Genomic DNA, 27464 nt, shown 5'->3' on the forward strand with positions numbered 1-27464 from the left:
TACTTTTCCCTAGGAGGGAAGGCTAAAATGTTTTAGACTTGTTAATTTAGAAAATAAATGACTATGCCAAGTTGGGGGTAGGAGCGGGATATGAGAGGTTCATATAATTATGCACGGCATGGGAGATTGGATAGAAAGACCTTCCTTTCTCCCTTTTTCATAATACTAGACTTCAGGGTCACCTAATTAAGTTGATTGGAAGCTGGTTCAGGAGTGACAAAAGGAAAAAGCTTTTCACCTGGTGCAAAAAAATCTACTTCAAGGCTGCTAATGCAGCACAGAAAGCGAATGTGTTATAGGGGAGGGATCGTAGCTCAGAGGTAGAGCACAGGATTTGCATGCTGAAGGTAGCAAAGAAAATCTCTGGCATCTCCCCTAAGTCTCAGATAGGAGGGAATTCTTCTGCCTGAGACCCTGAACAGCCACTGCCAGTCAGCTTAGACAATACTGGGCTGAATGGACAAATAGCCTGACATGGTATAAGGCAGCTCCCTACATTCCTATGACGCCTTCCTTATACCTGGGGTCTCCAACACGGTGCCTGTGGGGAGACCAATGTGTGCTTCTCTTGGCACCTGTCAGGCTCCCTGCCCCTCCTGGGTTTTACTGTATTTTTCTTAATACTTTCTAAACTATTTTTTTAAACTGGGCAACTGGCATGCTGCAAAATGAAGGGCTTCCCTCCAGTGCCATCTTCACTTGGGTTCAAAAGAGTGGTTTTGTGTGCTAGAGCTCAGACACCACTTCTGCCTCGTACTGAAGTTCTTGGGCAAGTTACTTTTCTTTTAGTCTCCTTTTTGTCTCAAGGTAAATAAATCTTTTGCGAGCAGCCATGCCCACCATGGCAGGCATTTTATGAATGGGCAAGTCTCCCGCCACCACGTGTCAGGCATTTTGTGAGAGCACCTGTGACACTCCCAAAATTCCAAATGAGCCCACTGACCTAAAAATATTACAAATCCTTGCCTTATGCCAGGGGTAGGCAACTTGGGGCCCTCCATATATTTTGGACTGCAACTGCCATCAGCCCCAGCCAGCCTAGCCAGTGATGAGGGATTATGGGAGTTGTAGCCCAAATCATCTGGAGAGCACCAGGTTGCCTACCCCTGCTTCACTGCGCCTAATGGTATGATCCCATGCATGTTTAGACAGAAAAGAAGTCCTACAACAATCAGCATGACCCAGCCAGCCATGCTGGCCGGGGGGATGCTGGGAGCTGGAGGACTTTTTATGTCTAAGCATGCATAGGATTACGCCCTAAGTTATCCTGTGAAAATCCTGCAGCCAGCCATCTGGAAATCACTGTCAGCTGCGGTAAGAGCCAGTTGCAGTAAGATTAGTTGTGTGAGCAAACAAACTTGATTGCAATTACTTTCTGCACTATCCAGCCAAAATTAGACAGTTGTAGGTCCTTTTCATTTCAATAGGAGAGACCTTTACATACATGCTTAACTCTCTCCAGATGGAATTTAAAGTGTGTAACTTAGGATGGCTTATGCCCCTTCAATTTAATAACAATTTGCTGCAGGAAAAAAAAAATCAGCTGATTAGAGGAGTATGACCTAAGGATCAAATTCTGGTCATTTGCAAATAAAATTTGCATTTAGTTTCAATGGAGAATACAGTCTACTCCTTCTGGGTCTGTTACTGGGGGTTCTTTTCTTTGTGTAGGCAGTTATTCATAAAAAGTATATACGAATTGCAGGGGAAAACAAAGCCTTCCTCAACGTAGGGGTTTTGACCTGCTCACAGTACAGCCAATAGACTTGCCTGCGCCATACAGAAATTCAGGCCTTAGGACTGACCAACACATCAAATCAAATAAATAAAATAATATGGGTAGAGACTACAGAGAGTAAATGGCACACCAAACAAGTAGGAAGTGAAAAAGAAAAAGTATGCCCTGGAAGCAAGTGAAGAAGAAGAAGAAGAAGAAGAAGAAGAAGTCTTCAAATGGCTGGAGAGCTCTTTTTTGTGATTTTAAGAGGTCACAGCCTCATGAAAATTGCAACTCCATTCTCACATTCTCATCACATTATCAATTTTAATTGCCACCAAACAAAATGCTATTACCAGAGCTGAAGGAGGATGACTACAAAAGCCATTTTACATCTTTAGGATTTTTTTAAACCTCTAATTTTAAAAAGGCATAAGAACATATTTTGGCTTGTTAAATTGTAAGCAATGTCCTGTTTTCAAGGGGAAAGGATGAATACAAAGATGTGCTTTTAAGAAATATAAGTATACATGAACTTTGTTACCTTGAAACATGCAACAGTGACAGAGAACAGCACAAGCTATTACAAAATGTCTTACTTGTTATGCATTACCTGGGGAAATCTTCCTCTCAAATACCCTGAGAGAACTGGCAAAATGCCCTGTAAACATTTGACTTCTGCATAAGCCTGTTCATGGAAACAAATACAGACTCCCCAGATCATTATACAACCCACAGAAGCATAGCTAGATCTCTTCAGCAAAGAGTATCATATTCACAGCAAAATTCTGACCCACTCTTCTGGCAAAAGCAGTGCATGATCAAACTCTGCAGAAGGAATATGATGTCCCAAGAGGCAAAACAGCAATCCCTCAGCACCACCTTCTGGGATTATGAGGGGATGGAGAGTAGTCTGGAACCAGGACCTCCAACAGACAGGTGTTGCTGTGTAACTTCCCGCACCATGAGTTCGGCACACTAAGCTTGGTGGGCAAAGGTGCCACCTGGACCCACCGTCCCAACCTGGCACCCTCCAGTTGTGTTAGACTGCAGCTCCCATCATTTCCACCCAGCTGGCTGGAAATGACAGAGGTTGCAGTCTAACACATCTGGCAAGCACCAGGCTGGGGAAGGCTAAGCAAGAGTATGGTACCAGCCAGCCTGAATATGGTCAACTGACCCTGCAGGTCAATCTGGCTCAGAATGAACTCAGTCTGAGCAACTTGTCACTGGGAAGGACTGCTGAACAAACCCCTGTTGCCTCATCAGTTCGTCTACCTGCTTTGGAACTTGACCATCCTATCTTGGACCATGTCCTCTGCCTCATCAGAACTTTGTCTATTTGTTCTGGAACTACAGCCTGCCCAGGACATTGCTGTTGCCAGTTTCTGGACCCAGCTGAATCCTAACAGAGATTCATATGTAATATGGTGCCTCCAACTCCATCCTAACCAAGCCAAGCAAACCAGAAAGATACCATTGTTGATGGTATCAAAAGCAGCTGAGAGGTCCAGAAGAATCAACAGGGTCAGACCCCCCCCGCCACATCATATTTCTCCCCAACCTGATGCCCCTCAGATGTGTTGGACCACAACTCCCACCATCCCTGACCATTTGTTGGCTGGGTCTGATGAGAGCTGAAATCCAAAACATCTGGAGGACACCAGTTTGGAGAAAGCTGGTGTAGGTAATCCACCAGGTTGACCCAGGCAGTTTTCATTTCAAAACTATTCTGAACTAGAGATGTATGAGAAGTTTGTTGCTGTTCGAAAAATGGTTGCAAATGTCCCATTCACCACACTGAATGTGAGCACAAACACGATCACTTAAAAAAAAAAAAAAGCTCGCATGTTCTCGAGCTTGCGATCATAAAATGCATCCATTTTGAAAAATGTGCACTTTAAAATGTGCGTTTTTTGAAAAGGACACATTTTCATGCTTTAATCAATGAGAAGGGAAGTGCACATGTGGGTGCATATTTGGAAAACAAACATTTCACACACATGAACCCTAATAGTGATTGTTATGTATTCTCATACCCTTGTGTGCTCTTGCGACAAACATTTTTGATAACCAGGAGCAAGTTTTATAGCACTGTTGGCTTACATGGGAGATGTGGTGTGGATTAAGGAGATAGTTGTTTATTCGGTCAGTCGCTTCCGACTCTTCGTGACTTCATGGACCAGTCCACGCCAGAGCTTCCTGTCGGCCGTCGCCACCCCCAGCTCCCCCAAGGTCGAGTCCGTCACCTCCAGAATATCATCCATCCACCTTGCCCTTGGTCGGCCCCTCTTCCTTTTGCCTTCCACTTTCCCTAGCATCAGCATCTTCTCCAGGGTGTCCTGTCTTCTCATTATGTGGCCAAAGTACTTCAGTTTTGCCTTTCATATCATTCCCTCAAGTGAGCAGTCTGGCTTTATTTCCTGGAGCACGGACTGGTTTGATCTTCTTGCAGTCCAAGGCACTCTCAGAATTTTCCTCCAGCACCACAGTTCAAAAGCATCTATCTTCCTTCGCTCAGCCTTCCTTATGGTCCAGCTCTCGCAGCCATAGGTTACTACGGGGAATACCATTGCTTTAATTATGCGGACCTGCTACCCTATAAATTTGTGCTTTGTTGTACTAATCACAGTTGCAGAAGCCATGGATCCTATCCAAGAGGGAAAGTCCCCAGGACTGATAAAAACAGAAAGAGTGACTTAAGCACATTAACCAGGAAACAATAGCCAATCGCTTCTGTAATTTGACCATTGTGATACAGGCCCTTGATAGGGAAATTCTGAAAGCATACCAGCAATGCCAGATAAAATTGCTATTGTTTTCAGCAGGGAGGTTTTCTGAGAATTAAGTTCTTTAAAAACCAAAAGTGTTTTGAAATAAAGGCAGAATAGCAAGCTAGCAGCTCTGAATTCTCTTCATCTGAACACCCACCTACATTTGATACAACTATAGTTATTTAAGTAGAATTTTAGGAGCTAAACAAGGATCTGCATGCGATTGTTTTAGTTCTAATGCATGTGTAGCGTGATCCAAAGCGTGTTTATTCCAAATTAAGTCCCACTGAGATGAGTGGGCCTTACTCCTATATCAGTGTTTAGTATCACAGCTTTCCTATTTTACATTTTTTTATGATAAGTGATAAGTGCTCTGAGGCTAAGGAATATAGCAGGACAGAAAATCTGGGCATGTTCTAACCAAAGCTAAGCACTTTTAAATCTTACAGCAGTGCAGGTTGCAGTGGGATTATGAATCCATTCCGAGTTTCAGTCAGAACCAGCCAGAACTCTGAATGTGCTGAGCCCAATCCCAAAATGGGTTCAGAACCTTGAGTAGTTCCTTTAGAGTTCTGGCTGGTTCTGACTGAACTCCAGAATGGGTTCACAGTCCCACTGAAATCAGAGCCACCAGCCTCCACTGCCTTACTGACATCAAAGGGAGTGTATTGCTTGCTCCCTATTTTTTTAAAAATCCTATGACTTGAACGTTTCAGGATGTTGCTTGGTTAACCTCCAAAACTTGGAACAGGAACTTGCGCTTCAAAAGTTGTTGTTTTTTCATTATTAACAGCTCCCCACCCCATTTCAGAGCACCCACATTTGCTGGCCTGCTTTCCAAATAACTGAAAGATGACAGAGGGCAATTTGCACAGAACTGGGAGAATAGTGGATATGGAAATGCAGGCAGCTGTTCACATATTTATTGGTTTCATGGTAAAGAAGGTAAAGAAGCAGCACCTGGAGGATTAAAAACAGATGCTAGCTTGATAGCCAGGATGATGAAGAAAGACAGCGAAACCAGGAAGTTCTAGCAGATATTACAAGATGAAGAGTGTGCGTGTATATGTGCGCGCGCATGCGTGCGCACATACATACATGCTAGAAACAAATGCAAAATTATTTGCAAGGTCCAACCTCCTGTTGAGAGGGAGAATACCCCTCCATTAGCTTTCCTACTGATCAACCAGTACATTCCAAATCATAGCAGAGCCATAAGAAAATTGCAGGAACCCTGCAAAAAGGTGCTTACAGAGCAAATAACTCCATGTGACTCATACAAGAAGCCAAAATACACATTGCATGGAAGGGCATCAGCCGCTCCCCGGTCACTAGCCAATATGAAAAAGGAAGGAGGAGGGATTCTTTTCTAACCCCCACAAGCTATTCACAAACAAAACCATAAGATGTGAACAAACCAGAGAAGAGTGGACAGAACGCAGAACTGCACAGGCAATCAGCCATTCCTGACTTCTATTCCTTTTAATGAATGACAGATGCCTTTTTCAGAGCCAACACTCACAGTGAATTGACACGTGTGTGGGGAGTGGAGCTGCACCAACTAGCCTTGCCCCCGACATCGCACATGCTGGCTTGCCTTGCCCTAGTGTCCACATATTCAGCACAAACCTCTGCAGTGAGGAAGCCTTTGCCTATACCACTGTATGCATGAAGACAACCTAGCAATCTGGAAGACTGATTGTGCAGAGTTCCAGATAGAGTGGCTGCCTCATGTCTACAGCTGCACCTGGGAAGAATTCGTACCACAGGTATTCACGCTGAACATGTGGCTATCCGGGGGCAGAGCAAACTGCTGCGTGCAGCATTGGGGCCGTGGCTAGTTGGCATGGCCCCACTCCTGCAATGATTCAATGAGAAAGCATTAGTTGTGTATAGAGCTTGATCACACATTTAATTCCCCTTCCTTGTCGCTGAGTGACAGCTGCTACTCACTATGGGTCCCTTCAGCACCAGTTTATAGACTGCAGTCAGAAAGCAGATTTCATTAATTGCTCAGCCCCATGGCGTATTGGCAGTTGCTGAGTCCACTTTCAAAACTGAGTGTTACACCAAGCTCTTTTGACAACTTAGTCAGCAGCTCTGAGGACAACCAAACTCTGCAGCCTGAGGCATTATTGGAACTATTTAAAAAACTTATTTTCACAGGGTAAAAATACTTTTTAAAAAATCAAGTAGAACTGAAAGGCCTAAAATAATAGAAGTTCTGTCTGGACTGCAATCTCAGATATTCACCCAGCTTAACTGGTAAACAAGTGAGAAAAAGTTTCTGAAATGACAAAAACAAGAAAGAAAATAGGAAAGCAGACATTCAGATGAATGCTATCAGATGATCAGGTCAAATAATATAGCAGCAAAATTTACTGAGAAATAAAATTGATCAAGAAACTAGTGACAGGGACATGAAGCCATACATACATACATACATACATACATATTTATTTATTTAATTGCATTTATATGCCGCTTTTTCCTCCAAGAAACCCAAGGTGGCGTACATAATCCTCCTCCTCTCCGTTTTATCCTCACAACAACCCTGTGAGGTAGGTTGGGCTGAGAGTCTGTGACTGGCCCAAAGTGACTCAGTGAGCTTCCATGGCCGAGTGGGGACTAGAACCCAGATCTCCCGACTCCCAGTCCAACACTCTAGCCACTGCCCTACACTGGCTCTCATATTTGCATAGTTACCCACAATTTAATTAAATTATTGCATTTCTAACTTGGCTTTCCCCCAAAGACCCCAAAGTCCTTGGAGTTATCCATACATAGAGTTATCCAATTTTATCCCAACAAGGGGGGGAGGGGGAGAACCTCAGGCTTGAAGGACAAATCCGGCCTTCCAGGGGTCCAACTAGGCCCTCCAGGGTTTCCCAGAAGGCCATGCCCCCTTAACCCAGCCCGACCCCCTTTACCCCAACTATCAATCATGTGGAGGTTTCCCGGCTTTCGTGCAGTTTTTGCTCCATTCCGAAAGGCTGAATGCCTCTCCTAAGGCTTCGCTACTGGCAGTAAGAGCCTTAAGCCAAATTATGCTGGTATTTTTTATGTTTTGGCCCCACCTCCCACTAGAATGTGGTCTCCCAAAGGCTTCTCAAAAATTGAATTTGGCCGTTTGGTTGAAAGAAGTTCCACAACAAGGAGATTCTCTACAACAACCCAGTGAGATAAGTTAGGCTGTGAGGTAGTGAATACCCCAAGGCTTCACAGTGAGCCTCTTCTCCGTTGACCTTAAGTAACATGAGAGAGCCATGACTGGATCTCCTGATGTTTCCTTTTCCTTCTTATTGAAATAGAGCTGGCAAAAGGGGCTGACTATCTGTATATGTGGGGCTGGTGTGTGTATGTGTTTTACCCTCTCCCCCTGTGCTGTTTTTCCAATAAAAAAATCACTCCTGAACAATGTTGCCACCACCTCCACCCCAAACAAAAATCCTGGGAATATACTGGTACCTTTAACAGTTGTCCAGGGTGAGGTGATTTTGACTGGGAAACTGGAATGGAGAAAAGGGTTACACATCCCCTCCCCCAGCACCGCTACTCTGACCAAATTGACAGCTGCCCCCTCCGCCCTGGTGCACTGATTTAAAAAAGGAGTCAGAACATTTCACTGAATACTGGTAAATACTGATAATCTTTTTAACATGCTGCAATCCTGTAGATCCCATTCAAGTCAAGTACCTCTTGGGACTTACATCTGAGTAAACATGCATAAGATTGTACCATTATGAACATAAACATGTAAACAATAGAAGAGGGCTCTGCTGAAATAATATGAATATGTATTTTTTAAAATACAATAGTATTTTTTAAAGAAATCTAGTCATAGATCTTCCACAAAACGTGTAGTTTGGCCCTGATATTCAAGTCTAACGTTCAATTGCTATGGGCAGAATCCAACAGGGAGCCTAGGCCCCCCCGTCAATTCCATTGTGTGAAAGGCATTCCCACCCCTTGCACAACAGTGATTCAGCACTTCCAGAGCAACCCAAAACGAGCGGCAGAACGTGTATAAGGGAGCTCCGCCAACCTGCCTCCTTCCAGAAACAAGTGTTTCTGCTTGTTTGGGGGCTTCCCCTACGCAGCACTAAATCTTCCTTGTGTAAGCTGTGGATTCCGCTTGCGCAGCAGCATTGGCGGGACCCACCACATGTGGAAGGGAAATGGCTGGGGCATGAGCGCTGATTCTGCCCTATGCAAGGGATTATGTCACTTTCAGTGCTTTTGCCTAGGGAATCTGACAGAAAGTGTCACACTGTCACCCCAAGTTTCATGAACACAAAATCTTTATAAAAATATTGTTTTAATTCAGAAAAGAGGCAAAAGAGCCTCTTTAAATCACGATCTCGTACATATGGGTACACTGCCTCCACCCATGCTGGTTAGACATTCCTGTCTTATGCTAATTGAGAATTGAGAGCAGAAGTGGAAACAAAATCTAAGGAAGGCACATTGTGTTCTTTGGCAAAAGGAAACTGCTGAAGAGAGTACTCAATAACGTTGAAAAAACACACACCCGTATGTCCCTACTCTTGTATTTGCTCGACCATTTTATTACCAGTCTCCCCCTTGGAGCAAAAGAAATAATAATAACTCTTGCTTTGCAGTGGTTACAAATTCTTGTTTGAGGAGAATGCCCCAAGACTGTGCTGTTCGAAATACAACGAATGAGGCCATTTATTACTATTCAGTCGTTTGGTGAACAGTCATATTTACCCCTCTCCATACTCTTGCTGGTATAGGTTTTCAGAGTAGACCGTGCCGCTCTTTCCCCAGGGGAACCTTTGGACAATGAACCAGATCTATCCCTTTTCAACCTAGCATAAGAATTAGCTACCCTGCACATTTTTCATTCTTTACGTAAGTTTCCAGTACTCTGTCAAGCTGAGGCATTTTTACACAAGGAAATTCAGGACCGAATAATAAAGAGTTGCAAATGAGTTCCTGGCTTGATAAGAACTGAGGAGGGTGAACAGTGATGTGGTTCACACATAATAACAATCCAGAGTATGGGTTGTTCTCTTAACCACAGCTTACCCATGATTTGTCTGCCAGACGATCACGCAAAGTGCAGGTTGTTATTTCAATCTCTGGGCTGTTTGATTCCCTTCTCTTTTGCCTGCTTCCTCCCTGTATCCCAAATGCCTTTCCAGCACTGTACTAATGGCATAAAGAGCGGCCAGGCCTTTTTTTTACCACACTTGCCTGATGCCTCTGTAGCCTGGCTAAACAACCCATGAACAACCCATGATTCTGGGTTTGCACGTAATGACAACCTATAGTTAAAACAACCCAGAGTTCACAACCCAACAACAGACCATGGGCTCTCTTTCTGGGTTGTTCATGGTTAACAACCAATAGTTAACCCATAGTTCCAGGCTCACACATAACGACAACCCAGAATTCAACAACCCATACTCTGGGTTGTCATTACATGCAAACCAGGTCAGTGTGAAGGATGCCGCCCCTGCCTTTCTAGGCTAAACTTTCTCCTGGAATTTCCCCAGGTGCTCTGGGTGGATGACTATCATTGTACTGTTGCAGAACCCAGAGTCAGAGAGACCATGGAGTGAAGGAAAAAGAGATTCTTTATTTAACGCGTGGGCTTAAGGCTGGAATCATTTCCAAAGAGCCAGAAGCCCCGATTTACATTAGCACATTGTTTTTATAGACATTGTGACACATATGAAACGGCTCCTCTTCCCCTTCCCACGTGGGGTTGCAGTCCTCAACATTTCTTTTCCTAGCACTATTGTTTATAATACAAGAACTGGGTTATAGGGTAGCCATGATAAGGAGAGAACAGAAGAGAACAGCAGAGAACAAGATATACAATTGTATGACCTTTGACAAGATAAGGAATTCCTGTGTCTCATCAGCTTACAACAATATATTCAAGGGAGAAAGAGCTCAGCAAGAACATGAAGCATGAGGCTACTTAGTCTGACCCCCGATATGGCTGCTACAGTACAGACTGGGAAATGGTGAGAGGATGCTCAAGGCAGACAACGGGAAGTTGTCCGATGCAGTGATGCTACTGTTGCTCAATACAACTATTACCCAACGCTATCGATTTTCTGCAAGCCCTTCTCTCTTCCATTAGTACAAGTTGACCATGTTTGCACAATCACCGCAGCCCACCATGATGTATTTAAGCCATGATGGGTTGCCAGATGCACTTTTGAATATTCAAGCCACAGCGGGTGGTTTCTGTGGCTTATCATGCTGTGTGAACAGTGAGGAGGGCTTATACGAGGGTTAAATAACCTAAAACATCCCATGGGTTATGTGAGGGTTGTTTAACCCTCCCATAAACCATCCTTGCTGAGTTCACACAACATGATAAGCCACGGCAACCACCCATCACAGCTTGAATATTTAAAATGGTCATTGTCATACACCGCAACCCTCCGTGGTTTAAATAAATAAGCCATTTATTGGCTTATAGGACTGCTATAGGACTGCTGCGATAGCGCGAACCGGCCTTCTAGCGGCACCAAACCAGCTCACGTTATCAGTCCCCATGGTTGAACATGGGAAAGATCTGAAGTGTTGTCATACATCCTGATTTAGGGGGGCTGTAAGCTTTCTTCAGTAGGTTAACCGAGGCTGTAATTGATTAATGAATAGAGTAGGACCAATTTTAAGTAAGTGAAGGGAACTCTTGTTTACTTTATTGAGTCTATTTGGCTTCTAGTGTGCTAGTGTAACAGGCAATGAAAAAGAAAGTATTAAAAATGGCCTGTCCTTCTGACAGTAATGGGTGGTTTTTATTTATAGGCTGCATGCCATCGTAACGCTTGATGCACTCCACAATGCATTCCCACTTGTTATATATATGAATCTATCCAATGTTAATCTAAATTAAGCCCCATTCATTTCAATGGGTCTACTCTAAGAAGGACTAACATTGGATACAACTCACATCAATATATAGATATGAGGCAGTAGCCTATTATGCCCATGCACTTGCAGGACTGAGTGCTAGCGCAATGGGAAGTTAGCAGTTCTAAAAGCAACCTGAAACATATAGGAATATTCATTTCCAGGACAGGACACATCAGCGTAGCTCACAGAAGGGAGCGCCGCTGACTTCTCCTGATCTGGAAATGAGTTTTTCCGCTTGTTTCCAGGCTTATATTTAGAACCACAGACTCTCCTTTGCATGAGAGCCCAGTCCTGCTGGTATAATGCAATCAGGGGGAGTGCAGTGGCCACGCTGGAAACTGCCCATGGGTTATATCCAACGTTAGTCCTACTTGGAGTAGACTCATTGAATAGGCCTTCAGTTGGACTAATATTGGATGCAACCCTGTATATATAAGTGGGACCTGCACTGTGGAATGCTCATGTTCAGGACCCTTTTTCAGGGTACTCCATTCCGCCCCACCCCCAAACGTGCTCAATCACCACTGGGCTATTTTAGCTTTTTCCCCAAAGTTTGTTTTGTACTTCTGCAAACTTTTGGGTTCCCCCAAGACTGCTGATACCTCCTTCTTGTGCATGGATGGTGCTGTCTGGACTATAAAAGGCTCAACAGTCAAAGAATGGAAATTACTATTAGTATATATGATAGCAACATAATGAGGTTTTAGTATTACACCAAGTATCTCTTCACATGATGCATGTCTTCATAGCTCTCTTCACGCAACACATTCTGTTCTCATCCCATATTATAGTTATACACAAGAGTCAAAAAAGTTTTAAAAACAAACAAATAGACAAACACGCCCTTCCTTCTCAGTCACACTGATCTAGCAACTAAAACATTATCAACTGATTAAATCAATTAAAATTTATGGCCCTTATGATTGCGCTTCCAGGTGACATAAGCATAAAATAATTTTGCAAACAACATTTTGTTAAGAAATCAACATTTCCCTATTTTCCTGACGAAGACAGTTGTTTTCAAGCTGCATTCTGGGAAATCTTGAATTTCTTGGAAGCTTTTAATGGGTTCCTCAGTTAGAAGATCAGAAATGGCAGACATGACTCTCTGAAAAGAGAGCTTGACCAGTGTCCACAATTAACAGTTTCGCCTACAATGTCCTCTACAATGTGTTCCCCTGTAATCCCCCTGATTATACGACAGTGTTGGTCTGTTTTAGATCTCTCTTTCATTTCATGCAGATCAACAGTGGAGCCCAAAAGTCATAGCCCAGCCTTCCTCAACCTGGCTTCCTCTAGATCTGTTGGACTGCAACTCCCATAAGTCCCAACCAGCATGGTCACTGGCTATGCTGACTGGGAATTATGGAAGTTGCAGTCCAGCATATCTGGAGGGCGCCATGTTAGAGAAGGCTAGTCTATCCAGTGTCCCACATGAACTGAGTGTGCACTCTACAACATGTCCTAGAATCCTCTGTAACACACTGGCTTTCCATGACAGAAGCTCAGGGATCCCTTGGCAAGTGAATTTATGTGGTTCCTTGAAGGTAATAATGTTGAAAAACACTGCTCTAACAGGGTTATTTTTTATGCATGCTGTTTATTTTTTAACAATATCTCTAGATGTCTACCCTCAAAAATGTCTGTCTTCATTAATTAAAACTTAGATCCAACTAAAGCTATTCTCAGCAGGAATGGAAGAATGTCAGGATAAATTTCATGTATATGGTTCAATTTGAAGTTTGCCACTTATCCTTCCATTAATTGTTTTATAGAACTAAGAAACAGTATGAATCTATCAAATATTTTCTATCCAAACTAAGCAGCTAAAAAAACTTAAGAATCTGTAAACCAATTCAGGACAATGGATTGGGCTTCACATCTAGTAGCTTTTGAAAAAGAATACCATTACAGAAACTCATCCCCCAACTGAAAGAAAATCAAAGATGGTTTTTCTAAGAATAATAAACCTGTTGCACTGAAGTAAGGAACCTAGATCAGAATTGGGAAGCTCTAGAAACTAAGAAGCAAATCTTGTACTTTGTCTGCTTTTTACAAATAAAGACAGCGACAGTACAATTCCACAGTAGTGTGTAGCAGGGATACCACTCTGACCATATAGACTTGTTTTGTGGTCACCGCAGCACCCACACAGGGGCTATACAAACAACTGCTGTAATTGCTTCCATTTGCATAATTGTGGTACCCTAAGAAAGGGCTGCTGTCAGCACCTTGGATAGCTCATTTAGAGTTCTAGATGGTTAAGTTCTGAATGGAACCCAGAATGGCTTCACGGCCCCACCAAAATCGGAGCCACCAGCCTCCACTGGTGGGGGGTTGTTTTGTGCAGAGTGTGAAGTAGCCTTTTGAGAGGGGGAATAACCTAATTACTACAAAATATAGGATCAGTCTCTTAAGATAGGCTCTATACTTATGATTTACAGTGTAAAGCTTTATACCAGCTTTATAGTATAAAAGTTTATTCCATCAGGTTGCTTGATTTCTGCAAGCTGTCAAAACGCAACCAAGCTATTTTGAGAATCATTGCCAACATAGCACAAATTTTAGTAAAGTCCTTGGGTAGACGTAAGTAATAAACCCTTCCAAATTTCATTTGTACAGATTTTAGCACTTGCTGAATAGCAGGCCATGAATATAGCAAAGAGGTAACGTGTCAATTGCACAGGATCGCTGTATACAGCTAGTTAAACAATTCTACCTACTTCTGCAGCCTTCTCCAACCTGGTGCCCACCCTGACATGCTAGCTGGGCATGATGGACGTTGTAGGCCAAAACATCTGGAGGGAGCCAAGCTGGGGAAGGCTGTATCCAGGTCACCCCAGAACCCAAAACTGCACAGAGAGCTTCAGCTACTGAGCAGTATAGAAATGCAATTAAATAAATAAATACTGTCTGGTAGATGCTCCTTGACAGATCTTATCACATTTCTGAAGTGGTAGTTCTAAATACTTGTGAATATTCACTTGTGGGAATCAAAAGGGGGCAAAAACTTAATTAAAAAATCATGATTGAGAGTCTCATTGCAAAAGAATTAAAGGTGTGAAAATTACCTAGGCATATAGAGGACGCGCTCTGCCACAACAAATCCCACCCTGAAGAAGAGGTTGCTAGCTGGTATGAAGGGGAAAACCAGGAACAACAGGCCAACTAGAACTTCTCTGTGTTCCAGTTTCTGCAACAAAATAATAATTAGAGACACATGAGTGCAAAAGAATGCCAAATTCAGGAAAGATCAAAGATCCAGTTCTGACGTAACAATCTCTATAGTTTTTCATATACCTAGCATGTCTGAATGCTCATGTTCTGTTATTATAGCACTTGAGCAGTGTGTTTTAACAATAATAAAACGTAGGGGTTACATAGCAGTGTATAGTTTCCAAGTACTTCATATATATTGGTGGTATTTGGACATAAAGCCAGACCATGGGCCATAGTTTAGAGTTATGTCAGAATCTACGCCGCCTTACACACCAAGATTTGGGAAGGGCTGCCAAACCCAGGTATCAAAATGAGCAGCATACTTCACAAACTAAAGGTACATTTGCACCAGCAGTTTATGACTGAATGTGCTGTTACCACCTCCCATGGAATGCTCAAACCAGCCAGAATAGACAACTCCGGGGAAAAGAATGGGGAGAAACAGGCCAAATGGCTTTTTCAAAGTTCATCAAGTCAGCCTTACGCAACATTGGGCGCAAAGCAAAACAGCAGTAGTGTAACCATCATTGAATTGGATGAACAAATGTTACAATATTAACCGCTGATGTTAGTATGAAAATACTTTTGCTGCTGTTTGAAAAGGTGGACACATTTCCAAGAAAAACAGAAAGACTTAATGAATACAGTGCATAATATCTAATCTCTCTCTCTCTCTCTAATATGGATATAAGATTAGCCACTGGCTTCTCTTTTGTGATATCATTCTAACCCAGCCTTTCTCAACCTGATGCCCTCCAGATGTGTTGGACTGCAACACCCATCATTCCCCTCCAACACATCTGGAGGACATCAGATTCAGGATGGCTGCTCTAATCGTTTTGCGCCAAAAGTTCCACTCATACACAACAAATTGTGTAAAGCAGACGGGATTCCTGGTGCCTTTGCTAAACGTGAGCAGGGACTCTGCAAACAATTCTGTCCCCCTTACATAGCAAAGTCCACCCAGACTGAGTGCCTGCATCATCTCTATGGGTGGAGCTACAGCTAGCACCACGGCAGAACAAACTCACCTACAGACTGTAATTTGATCCCTATCCCTGAGCCCCTGTGCACCCCAAAATGACAATTTCTACTTGCAGCACCCAGAATGCCCCTCATTTCTCACGAGAAAGAGTGTGGTACTTTTTCAACACTGTGTTTCATTATACTACATAACAAGAGTGGACAGAAGTTTGATCTGCCCACTTTAACTCCCATAACCCCCTGCCAGCATGGCCCAAACATCTGGAGATCTATCTTCTGTCTGCCTCTACTATATAATATTATAGCTATACTACATCTAAGTTGTCCTGGAGAATAGATGTCTGAAGCCTGGTCTACTCTGTCTGCCTTTCCCAGCCTGCAGACACCAAGTGGTTGAACCTGGAACCTTCTGCATGTGAAGAATGCACTCTTCCCACCAAGCTATGGCCTCTCTCCTGCTCCACCTCTCCAGCTGCCACATTCAAATACGTGGGTGCAATATTTGAATAACACAAATGCCATTTGGATTCAGGACAGATAAAAGGAATAACTTCTTCACACAGCACATAGTTAAACTATGGAATTTACTTCCACAGCGGGTTGTGATGGCCACCAATTTGGATGGCTTTAAGGGGATTGGACAAATTCATGGAGGACAAGGCCATCAATGGCTACTAGTCTTGCTGGCTGTATGCTACCTCCAGTAACGGAGGCAGTATGCCTATGTACACCGGTTGCAGGGGAAGATGGGCAGGAGGGTGCAGTTGCACTCATGTCCTGCTTATCGGTTTCCCGTGGACAGCTGGTTGGCCACTGTGTGAACAGAATGCTGGACTAGATTCACCCTTGGTCTGATCCAGCAGGGCTCTTCTTCTGTTCTTAAGTCCAAATGGTGTAGTTGATTACCAGAGTCTGGAGGAGAACTTGCCCTTGTGCTTTGGGCTTAAGCATGTTGGTTGGACATTACACATGAACACTGCGTAGGTGCAGCCGTCCCCGACCTGTTGCCCTCCAGATGTTTTTGGATTAATATTCCCATCACTCCTGAGCATTGGCTATGCTGGCTGGGGCAGTGTAGTGTAGTGGCGAGAGTGACAGACTGGGAGCCGGGAGATCCGGGTTCTAGTCCCCACTTGGCCATGGAAGCTCGCTGGGTGACTTTGGGCCAGTCACAGACTCTCAGCCCAACCTACCTCACAGGGTTGTTGTTGTGAGGATAAAATGGAGGAGGATTGTGTAAGCCGCCTTGGGTTCCTTGCAAGAAGAATAAAGGCAGGATATAAATGCAAAAATAAATAAATAAATAAATAAATAAATAAATAAATAAATAAATGACAACTGAAAGACACCAAGTAAGGGAAGTGTGATCTAGGATGCTGCAGGCAGAGCAAAGGTGATCTTGGTCCTCAAACCCGCATGTAGAGAGAAGGTATAGGAGAGTATTGTCCAAATGGAGCCAATGTATTGTTCCACTCTTAATATCTCAAGAAAAGGCTAAAGGCTAAGAAATACAATTACCATAATATTTTACACCAGCAAGTAACATCTAAGATACTGAGAGAAGAACTCTAACTGTCCTATGTAGAACTGGGCTAGAACATTTAGCAATTTTCCTAAGCACAATCAGTTACGTACAGAGCAATAATTGCTTAACGAGCACAGCCAGTGACTATCTTAACACTAATCCAAAAGGCCAAACCTTCCAGCAGCAAGCTTCCTTGGGATTCTTAAAGCTTGTTGAAATTGGTCATTTGTTCAGCAGTTCCTTACAAACCACAATTTCTTGCAACATTTTGGCTTTCCTTTGAGAACTCCGTTCTACCCACAGCAGCAAACATTCATATTTGATGCCTAATAAAACTAAGTAGATGTGACAAGGAATCACTAAGAGGCTAGAAACATGAAACTGCATGGTGTTATTTTTATGGCCACTTTTCTGTCTACAGGGCACCGGAGCATTTTATAGCACTCAAATTCTAGGAAATATTACCTCACTGTCCTTCAGTGGCACACATAGGTGTGCACATACACACACACACACACGTAAATACACATGTGAGCATGCATGCACATACATAAAACAGATGCACAGCTTAGATGCAGCATCGGTGCATCATCGAAATACTCACATCTTACACAATTCTACTCCAGCCCCATCTATCCTACAAACTGGTTTCAACTGGTTAAATGGTCATGACATCTCCTGAGAAATGAATCTTGTAGTTCAACAAAGGGACTGAGGACTCTCTATAAGACCCAATTTAAACATGGTGATGTGTGGGAATGAAGAACTTACCCATGCAGCATTACACATGCCCAACATATAATTAAAACTGGACCCTTAGTTGCTATGCATGCAGTGTTAACATGCTATTGCTATGGCTATCCAGGCTATGGTCTCTGGTGTGCCAACACTGCAATGTGAAGGCAAAGCAACCCAATTTAAACACTGCACAGGTAGGTTCTTCCTTTCCCAACATCACATTTAAATATGGTCACACAGCATTTCCAGGTATACCCAAACCCAGTAGTAGAGCACAGCCTTTGCTTGTACAAGACCCCAACTCTGGTCCTGGCATCTCTAGTTTAAAAGGTTCTGAGGGCCAAGATATACGCTTCTGACTCTACATCTCTCGTCAGTCATGGCTGACAATACTGGGATATATGAGCCTTCAGACACACTCAGTACAAGGCAGTTCCTTATGCCATTCAGTGCTTGAACACATGTGCAGAAGTGAAATCTTAATACTTAAGAACATTTTCTACGGTGATCTTTCATCAGCTTTTTATCTTCTAAAAGACATACACGGGACTGTGCATTTATTAATTGGAGCCTAATCTTCATTCTTGGGTGTATGGTTTTTCTTCTTCCTCTTGTTCCTAGCAGCTCTATGAAGCATTGCATTGATTTTATCAAACTTAATCCCTACAAGCTCTAATTGTACTTTTGCTGAACAAAATGTAGACTATGACATAATAGACATATTCAGACAGAAAACTGAAAAGACAAATTGGATCTAGTTAAAATAAGTATTTTTGACCTTTACAGCCCTTTTCATTCCAAGATACAAAATTGCTTCAGAATGCAAAGGAAAATGATGGAATAAGACGCTCGCCTGAGTTGTACGTATGCAAGAATGTGAAGTAATTCTGGACAAAGGTACAACACGCATTGTTTTCAAGAAGCTAAGAGGTCCATTGCTATGGTGGACTATGCCAGGCCCTCCCTGAATGTTTAGCTTTCATTTTTAAAAAGTTATGTTTCTAGCCCTTTTATTTGTGGAAACAGAAGGGAAAGCATGCAGGTCAGATACTACCAATAGCTCACTAAGTAGTAATCTATAATAATGAAAGAGAATACGTTTCTGTCCATCTGGCAGTGTCACAGATCCAAGACTGTGAAACTTAGACACCTGAAACTTGGCCTGCATACTAAGAGGACTCTAGGAGTGTGCACCTCAGTGTTATTTGGTTGTTAGAACACATTAATTTTAACTAATTTAAATGTGTCTGTGAGTTTCAAGCCTGCAGTACCACCTTCAGTCACTAGGTGGCAGATTTCCCAAACCAGTGTATAGCTTTGCAGTCAATACAGTTTGAAGCCAGGGGGGAGGAGTTTGAGGGACAGAGTTATATGGGTCCCCTCCCTCAGGATAATGGAGTGGGCAGACCCCTCCCTCAGGGCACTAAAGGGGTGCACCATGACAGGAGTCATGTCTAGGAGTTGCAGAGGCCCTCAGAGCAGGTATAATGTGCCCAAGTCTGACAGCTGTGTAATTTTGCTTGACAGCTTTGCTGTATCAAATGAAGGGCTATTACAACTAGGCATGGCGGAGAATTCCGCCACGGACCCCAACGAGGCTGGATTCCAAAGAATCCGGCCCCCTGGAGTCCGTGGCAGAACGGAACATTTACTTCCACCTCCCTGTGGAATCCTCTTCAGCTGGATCCTCCGGCTCCGGAGCACCAGCGATATGGCTGCCATGCCATATCGCTGGCTGAGGGGATTGGCTGCGGACACAAATGGCGTCCAGGACACCATTTGCGGCCCTGTTTTTTCATGCGATAGGCTATGCAAATATTTGCATAGCCTATCGAAAAAAAAGCAGGGACGCAAATACTGTCCAGGATGCCATTTGCGGCCGTAAAGGTCTTAGTTTAAGATAAATGCAGCCATTTACGGCTGCATTTACCTTAAACTAAGACCTTTACTGCCGCAAATGGCGTCCTGGATGCCATTTGCGTCTGCAGTCAATACCCCTGAGCCAGCGATATGGTATGGCGGCCGTATCGCTGGTGCTTCAGAGCCAGCCGGCAACTCTGCGGAATTGCCGCAGAGCGGAGTCGGCCGAAGAGGATTCCAGGGGGAGGAACAAATTGCATTCCCCCAAGGGCAGATTCTCAGCCAGACCAGCAGGTAGGGAATCCGCCCATCCCTAATTACAACCCATGCAAAGCCAGGTACATTCACTAGTCTAAAATAATGGTGAATATATTTAGATATTTATTTATTTTATTTCAAAGAATTTTATTTTATTTAGGAATTTCTATTCTGCCTTTCAGCCACAAAAGCCCCCCAACACAGCTTTACACTCCGCTTTATAATCACAAGAGGCTCTCAAGGCAGCTTACAAAGGGTTCTTACAATAAAATCATATTCATGCCTAGTGCTGAAAACAGAAATAATGGTGCCCGTACATTATCAGTTTATTTGGGTAGTATTTTCTGCCCTCATACCTGGTGTAGAATGCTAAACATGTATCATCCAATGAACTTCCCTGTTCCCTCAGATGTAGGCTGAAACTGTTCCATGTAACTCCGATTTGCAAAGTAACAATTCCTTCAGAGCACAGAGCAGGGCCTTTTCTCTGGTGGCACCTGTTTTGTGGAATAGCCAGCCTGGGACAGGTTTCACTTCACTCGTTCTGCCGTTCACATACACTGCCACTTCGATACTCCTCACATATGCCATTCATATTCTACTCTTGTAGACACAGCCCAACAGTTAACACCAACACTACAAGATTGCGGTCTCCTCTCAGTTACTTCTCTTCCCTGAAACAGCATAAAGCCTCATGAGTCTTCTTTGTCTTGTGTGTGGACAACTGTTGCTATTTTTACTCTTCTAAGCAGTTGAAATGTTCGTTCTGTATTCCCAAAACATTTCACCAGGTGAACCAATGGCCCAGTTTCAAATCCACTGAACCCAGAATGCTCTCAGCCAACACCTATGAATGTTTCAAAGACCGCAGCCTGTGTTTCCTATTTTTATTTTGCTGAATTTATCTGACTTGGGGAATAAATGGGCAAAACCACATTCATATAGTGTCCTACTATAATGCAGCCTAAAAGAATATCCATATCTGGCTTTGTCTTAGGTTATGCAGCTGTTTTAAGGGCAAAACATGACAGGCAGAATTATGGCATGCATTAGCATTTGTGTCCGTCTTTGTGAATGTGGGAGTTGCGAAACAGTGGCATACATGACTGACATACAGAGTCCCAAAGAATGATTTACCAGCCCTTCCTGCCCCAAAATATCCTTTAATCCAGAGGGGGGGAACCTCAGGCCCTGAAGCCAAATCCAACCCTCCTGGGGCCGCTAACCCCAGATGGCCACTACACCTCCTTCCCCTGGCCCGACTCCTTTTCCTCCAACCACTGATTGGTGATTTCCCAGCTTTTGTGCAGTCGTTTCCCCCATTCTAAAAGGCTGAAATGCCTCTCCTATGGCTTAGTTACTGGCAGTAACAACTTTAAGCTATAATATGCTGGTTTGTTGTTGTTGTTGTTGCTTTGTATTTTCAGCCCCGCCACTTTTGCCTTCATCCCGCCCACCAGTGGAATGTGGCCCCCGAGAACTTTGCTGAAATGGAATTCTGCACTCGGGCTAAAAGAGTTTCCCCACCCCCACTTTAATCCAATCCTATGGGCTGGCAAGTCAGCCTTGAAAGATACAAGAAGATACAAGCTATGGAGCTATGAAGCTTGTATCTATTCCAGTATTTGTGACTCCTTCGGGAGTCACAAGTCACAATTTTAAAAGTGGAGTTAATCTTCCTAACATTTCCTGTGCTCCTTTAAGTCAGTTAACAGGGCAGACACGTAGTTTATACAGGTAGAGAGTGAGAGAGGTATCCTTTAGCCAGCCAGGGTTTTTTGACTTATTGCTCTCCCTTCCTGAAGCAAATGTTAATGCAATAGACATAGAAAACCTCATTGCTAAAACACCAAGAACATCAATAGTGACCTTAGCAGAGGAGTCAGGAAATCAAACAGGCCCTCAGGAAAGTGAAGGCAGGATTTATTCAAAATGGGTGTTTTATGAAAATGAAGGTAGCTTCTGGAGAATAAAAGGCAAGAAGTCAATAAATAGCCCGCCTCACCTTGTAATGCCTTTGACCAAGACAAGAATGGGGGGGTGGGGGTAGAAGAGCAATGAGCTTCCAAAGGCTCCTACATTTTGGCCTTTACAAGATTATATAAGTGCAGTTACTACCAAGGAAGTTTAGACAGTAGTTTGTTAAGTGAAACAGTAATCGTAGCAAGCTATGCAAAGGACTTTAGAAATGAAGACTAAAAAGGTAAGTTTGTTGGACCAACAACCCGCTTGATCATCTAGGGTGACCAAGAATTCCATGCAGACAAGCAAGTTGTTGGCATGGAAGTCTGTGCTGGCCATGGAAGTCTCTTCCTCCACACAGAAACATAGCAGGCGGGAGGGGTGGGGTGGGGCAGAATGATCTGTCCCACCTCTGCCTGTTTTTCCATGATGGCCATGAAGGATGAGGCTTTCCTCCATTGTGAGCCAAATGGAAACACAGGCTTGTAGACGTTTTTTGTAGGCTAGCAGCTTTTGTGGTGTATGTATAAGGCTGCGCTGGACTGCTTTTACCAGGTGCAAATTTATGTGTTTATGCCATTTCTGGGTCACCTTTCAATACTGATGTTCATTTCCCACACAGATATAAAAACAATTTAATATAAACCAATTTGAGTACAAAGGCAACAAGAAAAGCACTCTTGCAGCTAATTCCCAAATGCCTAGCAATTTCGAAATGCGCGTACATGTCTCCAAGACCGGACCAGACCAGAGCTGTGTATGAGGGGCACAGTGGTGAGTGTGTGTGTGTGTGTGTAGCTGGATACAATGCCTTTGTTGTCATGAGAGAGAACGGTGTGGTTGTGGACTGGGATGACGCAAAACAAGAAGCAGATCTTTTGTTCTGACTTTGATGCCAGAAGAATTTATGAGCAGAAGCTGGATGAAAAGGTGTCTTGCTAGCCAGTGGTTTGAAATGGCTACCCTGAAGATAATTATGACATGCCCATGGGTAATATGTTATTCCTTTCAGGCTTGAAAGGAAGAAACCTGTTTTAGAATACTGTAACTTGCCACTCTGCCTGGCACTTTTGGGTTACTGCTTCATTAGAGGCATGATTAAATTGAAACTTGCCACCCTCTCATTGCTGAATGCATAGTGTGTGTGTGATGGGGCAGATCTTCTACTTCACGCACAACATACAACTGCTAGGGAACTGCACCTGCAAGTACAGCATGAAGTCTACCGGGATGAAACATTTGGATAGTGAGGGTATTGATGGTACATTTCACAAACATTGGTGGCAAAACAGCAGGCTTGCTGCAAAGTCTCACTTGAACTCAGCAAGACTTGCTTCCAAGTAAACATTTTTACAGGGCAACCCTGCCTCCTGATTTGGAGTGCTCTGACGACGGAGCCTCCAACATATCCTAAGCCCTGGCAGCATGAGCCCAGCAGGGCGGAACAGAAAAAGAGTGGAGTATTCCCCCCCCCCTCGCTTTTTTGTTGCTTAAACCATTTCCCTAATCATTTATGCCAACTCCACGGCTATGTGGGGGGGCGGGGGAGAGAGAGACTTGGAAGGCTTTGAATCCCATGGATGCAAAACCTCTCCCTGCACGGGACCACCCATCAATCCGCCCCATTCCCCCCCCCCAATGTCGGCGATATAAGGGCTGTAGAACTGTGGAAGTTTCTGTAAGGGCTGGGGTGGGTGTACTAGGCTGCATCTTCCCCTCCAAGGCTGGACCTCTCTGTGGGTCCTCACAGGAGGAGATGCAATGTATCCTATGGCCCCTAGGACACCTCCCAGGGACCACTGGAGGACTGCACAGTTGTTGTTGTTGTTATTAATATTAATATTAATATTATCCCGCCTTTTTTCCTCTTGCAGGGAACTCAAGGTGGCATACATAGTCCTCCTCCTCTCCATTTTATCTTCACAACAACCCTGTGAGGTAGGTTAGACTGAGAGTCAGTGACTGGCCCAAAGTCACCCAGTGAGCTTGATGGCTGATAAGATCTTGAACCCAGGTCTCCTGAGTCTTAGTCACACACTGTAACCACTACTCCACACTGGCTCTCAATAAAATAAAATTTATTTATTACATTTATATTCCACCCTTCCCCCAAGGAGCTCAGGGTAGCATACATGGGTCTCTCTCCTCCATCTCTGCCTCTTTTTTCCTTGCAATAAGCCTGTGAGGTATCTCGGGCTGAGACAGAGTGACTAGCTGAGTGACTGGCTGCGGTGAGCTTCATCGCTGGGAAGGAACTTGAACCTGGGTCACCCCAGTTGTAATTGGGCATTCTAACCACTACACTATGCTGGCTCTTGAGCTTAGGTTATCAGTGACTAACATGGATGCTTCCAAACAAGGCTTTTACTGTGCAATTGCACTGCTTCATTCATGAAATTCTATGGGGAGTCCAGACATCATCGCTTTTCATTTGTAGCCCTCATGTATCTTCCCACTGCTTCTTCTGTCTTTTCTCTTACCAGAAAAAAACTGTTGAGGAAGAAAAAATCGAACAGCTCCACAATGTCTTTTGATTGTTAGCACTGGAAACCCTCCACCTGGAAGGATTCAGAGTCACTGATCATTTCACTACTTTATTTAAACTTAGGCTGAAATCCTGTGCACACTTACATGGGAGTAAGTCTCACTGAACTCAATGGTGTTTACTTCTGAATAGATATGTATGGGATTGTGCTGCAAGTTATCAAAGTTTTAAGTAGATGATTAATCAGCTAAAATTCATTTACTCAGTGGAATAACCTAATTTTTATATCTATCTATCTATCTATCTATCTATCCATACATACATACATACATACATACATCATTTTATAATATAGTGTTGCTAATATTTTACCTAATTAAAAGTGAATATTAAACACATGAAAAAAAGAACAGCCATTCTTGGAATATCTCTTTGCTTCTTACAGACTGAAAAGAAATGTCATGTCCTCTGGCAAGAACTCTGACCCACATGCTGGAAATAAGAGAACTTCTGGGAACAGGTTTAATTGACTGACTATGCTGGATGTTGGGAAATGAAACTTGCAATGCCTTCCTTCTTATGAGAAAAGATACATCGGAAAGAAACCTAGGGAAAATTAAGGAGCAACAGCACGGCTAATATCCTGAAACGCGCCAATGGATAATACCAGAGAGCTGCTCTTGCATTCTAGGCCATGCTCTCTCCAGTGAAATGGCACATGGCCCCATTCCAAGAGTAGCACAAGCAAAACTGAAACAAGAGAGAGACTTAAAGCCATCAGCCTATGTTCTTTCTAGGATATAAATATAAAAATATACAGCAAACCAAACCAAGCTGCTAATCTTCATAGCTTAAAGGCCTTTATCAGCATTGTGCATGCATTCCAACAATGCAATTAACCAAATCATAAGAGTCAACAACAAATTAGTCTCACTTAAAAATTCATTGATAGCAAAAGAATCAATTCAGTAGACATATTCTGTAATTATATTCCATGTAATATATCTTCTAACTGTGTGCACAAAAGTGTCTGTGTGTGTGTGTGTATGTGTGTGTGTGTGTATACACACACACACACACACACACACACACAGAGTATCTCTGAAAACAAAGGAAAACAGTAAGTTTGTTTTAGGTTTTATTCATTTATTTACTTAGATATAGAGTGATTCTTAGCCCTAAAGACTATTGATAGCTAGTAACAATCATGCATAGAAGAAATTGTTCCCTGTTCCAAAAGGGTTCAGGCACCAAATCAGGGTCAAACTACACATATGGTTTAATGCTGCAGGTATCTTTTTTAGGAGTTACAAACAATAACTCCTCCAAACAAAACATGACATCATCTCTCCTAACCACATCTCTCACTCTATGGGCCTTGCACAGATGCAAACACATTGATTGGAAAACTGAATATAAGTTTTATCAGATTTGCATGGGGGGGAGATTACATCTGTGCAAGGCCCACAGAATGAGAGACTCTGATTAAGAGAGATGAAGTAATGTTTTGTTTTTTGTTTGGAGCTTTTGTTTTGTTTTTGATCTGCTATTGTTCAAAACTACTGGAACCATCATTAGGCGTGGCAGGCATTCAGAGAAATAAATAAAACACATTTTCTTACATTTCTAAGATGGCAATTGCTGTCTGAGTATTTTGTTTTATGAGCAAAAACGAACTCTAAGAACAAGTAACGCTTTTATTCTCAGAGCAGAAGTTTGCAATATTTCTAACTGCTAGCTGTATTACTTCACCTATCTTGAGTCTCTAGAGCGTTACAAAGGGTTTGTGATTAAATTCACACACAGCTCATCTTTCTCCAAGTTTCATTACCAACACCAGGCTCTGAGCGTGTTTGCAAAAAGGTAGCTAAACCTAGCTTAAATTGTCAGCTCTATACCAACATCATGACCTACTTCAGATATATATAACTCATGTTATAAGCTTTGTGGTTTTGTGTACTGGAGCTGGCTTGGGCTGTGATTTCCAAGCAAATGATGGACACCTTAAAAGTGAACAGTGAATAGTCACAGGAAATCTGATTAAGACGGAAGAGATAAAGAAATAATAAAATACAGGTGGCGTCACTAGAAATCCAAGTCTTCCCAAAATGAGAGGGCTGCAAGCCTTGGGCTCATGCATACCTTAGCACATCTGTCTTACCTCTTTCCCTGACCCCATCTCCCCAAAACTCTCTATCTTTCCCCTTCTTTCAATCTTGGTACAGGGAGATGCCAGATCCAAGAAGAATCTGGTATTTTTCCAGTTCATACATTACATATGGAAATTATAGCAGGGTAAGGAAGGGAGGAGGTATGCATGAATAAGACCCATGTGAAGCCTTGTAAAACCCCAGAATGCAGGCATGGAGTTGTATGCATGCACATTCACTCGTTTTTTTTATGGGCGCAGAAGCTTTGATATAAACACAAGCTCTCCTGCCTGCAAAGACAAAGGAAGCCAATACTTTGTTCCTGCGTATGTGCATCTAGATCTTCCATTACAATTAATGGGACAGCTGATATCCCATATGCTCACAGAAGCACACCCCTGGCCTCTGGATCAAGGTAAGTACCTTCTTCCATCTAACAATGATTCCTTTTTTAATGCTGCCAACAAGCAGTTGACTCAACAGCCTAGAAATCTTTCTCTGGCAAAGAGAAATGCAACACTGGATCCCTGTTAATCAGGGTTAACAAATCAGCAGCATGGGAGATGTATGAAAACACAACCATGTGTAGGTTGCTCCACAAGGGAAGTTATTTGTGCAAGAAACTCCCCGGGTGGCCTCAGCCATTTTCACAGCTGGGGGGGGCGGGGAGAGGAGCTGTGATGGTACATTGAAAATCACTGGAGCTGCATGTGGGGCTGCTTTGTACAAACAGCTTGCACATGGAATAGTCTCCATCTGGTTGCATTTTCATTTCCAAACCACCAACTATATTTGAACCAGGAGGGAGGGAGGGGATGACAGCTTGACTCCTCCAGTTCTGATCCATCCACAGAAAGAAAGGGGCTTTTGGCTGCAACATCAGGGAGAT

At 43.2% G+C, this 27464-nt stretch overlaps 1 protein-coding gene across 1 annotated transcript in view; it reads right to left on the reverse strand.

Moving 5' to 3' along the window:
• TMTC1 (transmembrane O-mannosyltransferase targeting cadherins 1) overlaps positions 1–27464 on the reverse strand; it is a 215959-nt gene that overhangs the window by 79475 nt on the left and 109020 nt on the right. Inside the window, exon 9 of the mRNA XM_084809370.1 lies at positions 14466–14587. Coding sequence (XP_084665496.1) covers positions 14466–14587 — 122 coding nt within the window. The remainder of the gene's footprint in view (positions 1–14465; positions 14588–27464) is intronic.

The sequence above is a fragment of the Heloderma suspectum genome, chromosome 7 (genome assembly GCF_057233095.1).
Source record: "Heloderma suspectum isolate Gila_16-S chromosome 7, 16-S_ref, whole genome shotgun sequence".
Taxonomy (NCBI): Eukaryota; Metazoa; Chordata; class Lepidosauria; order Squamata; family Helodermatidae; genus Heloderma; species Heloderma suspectum.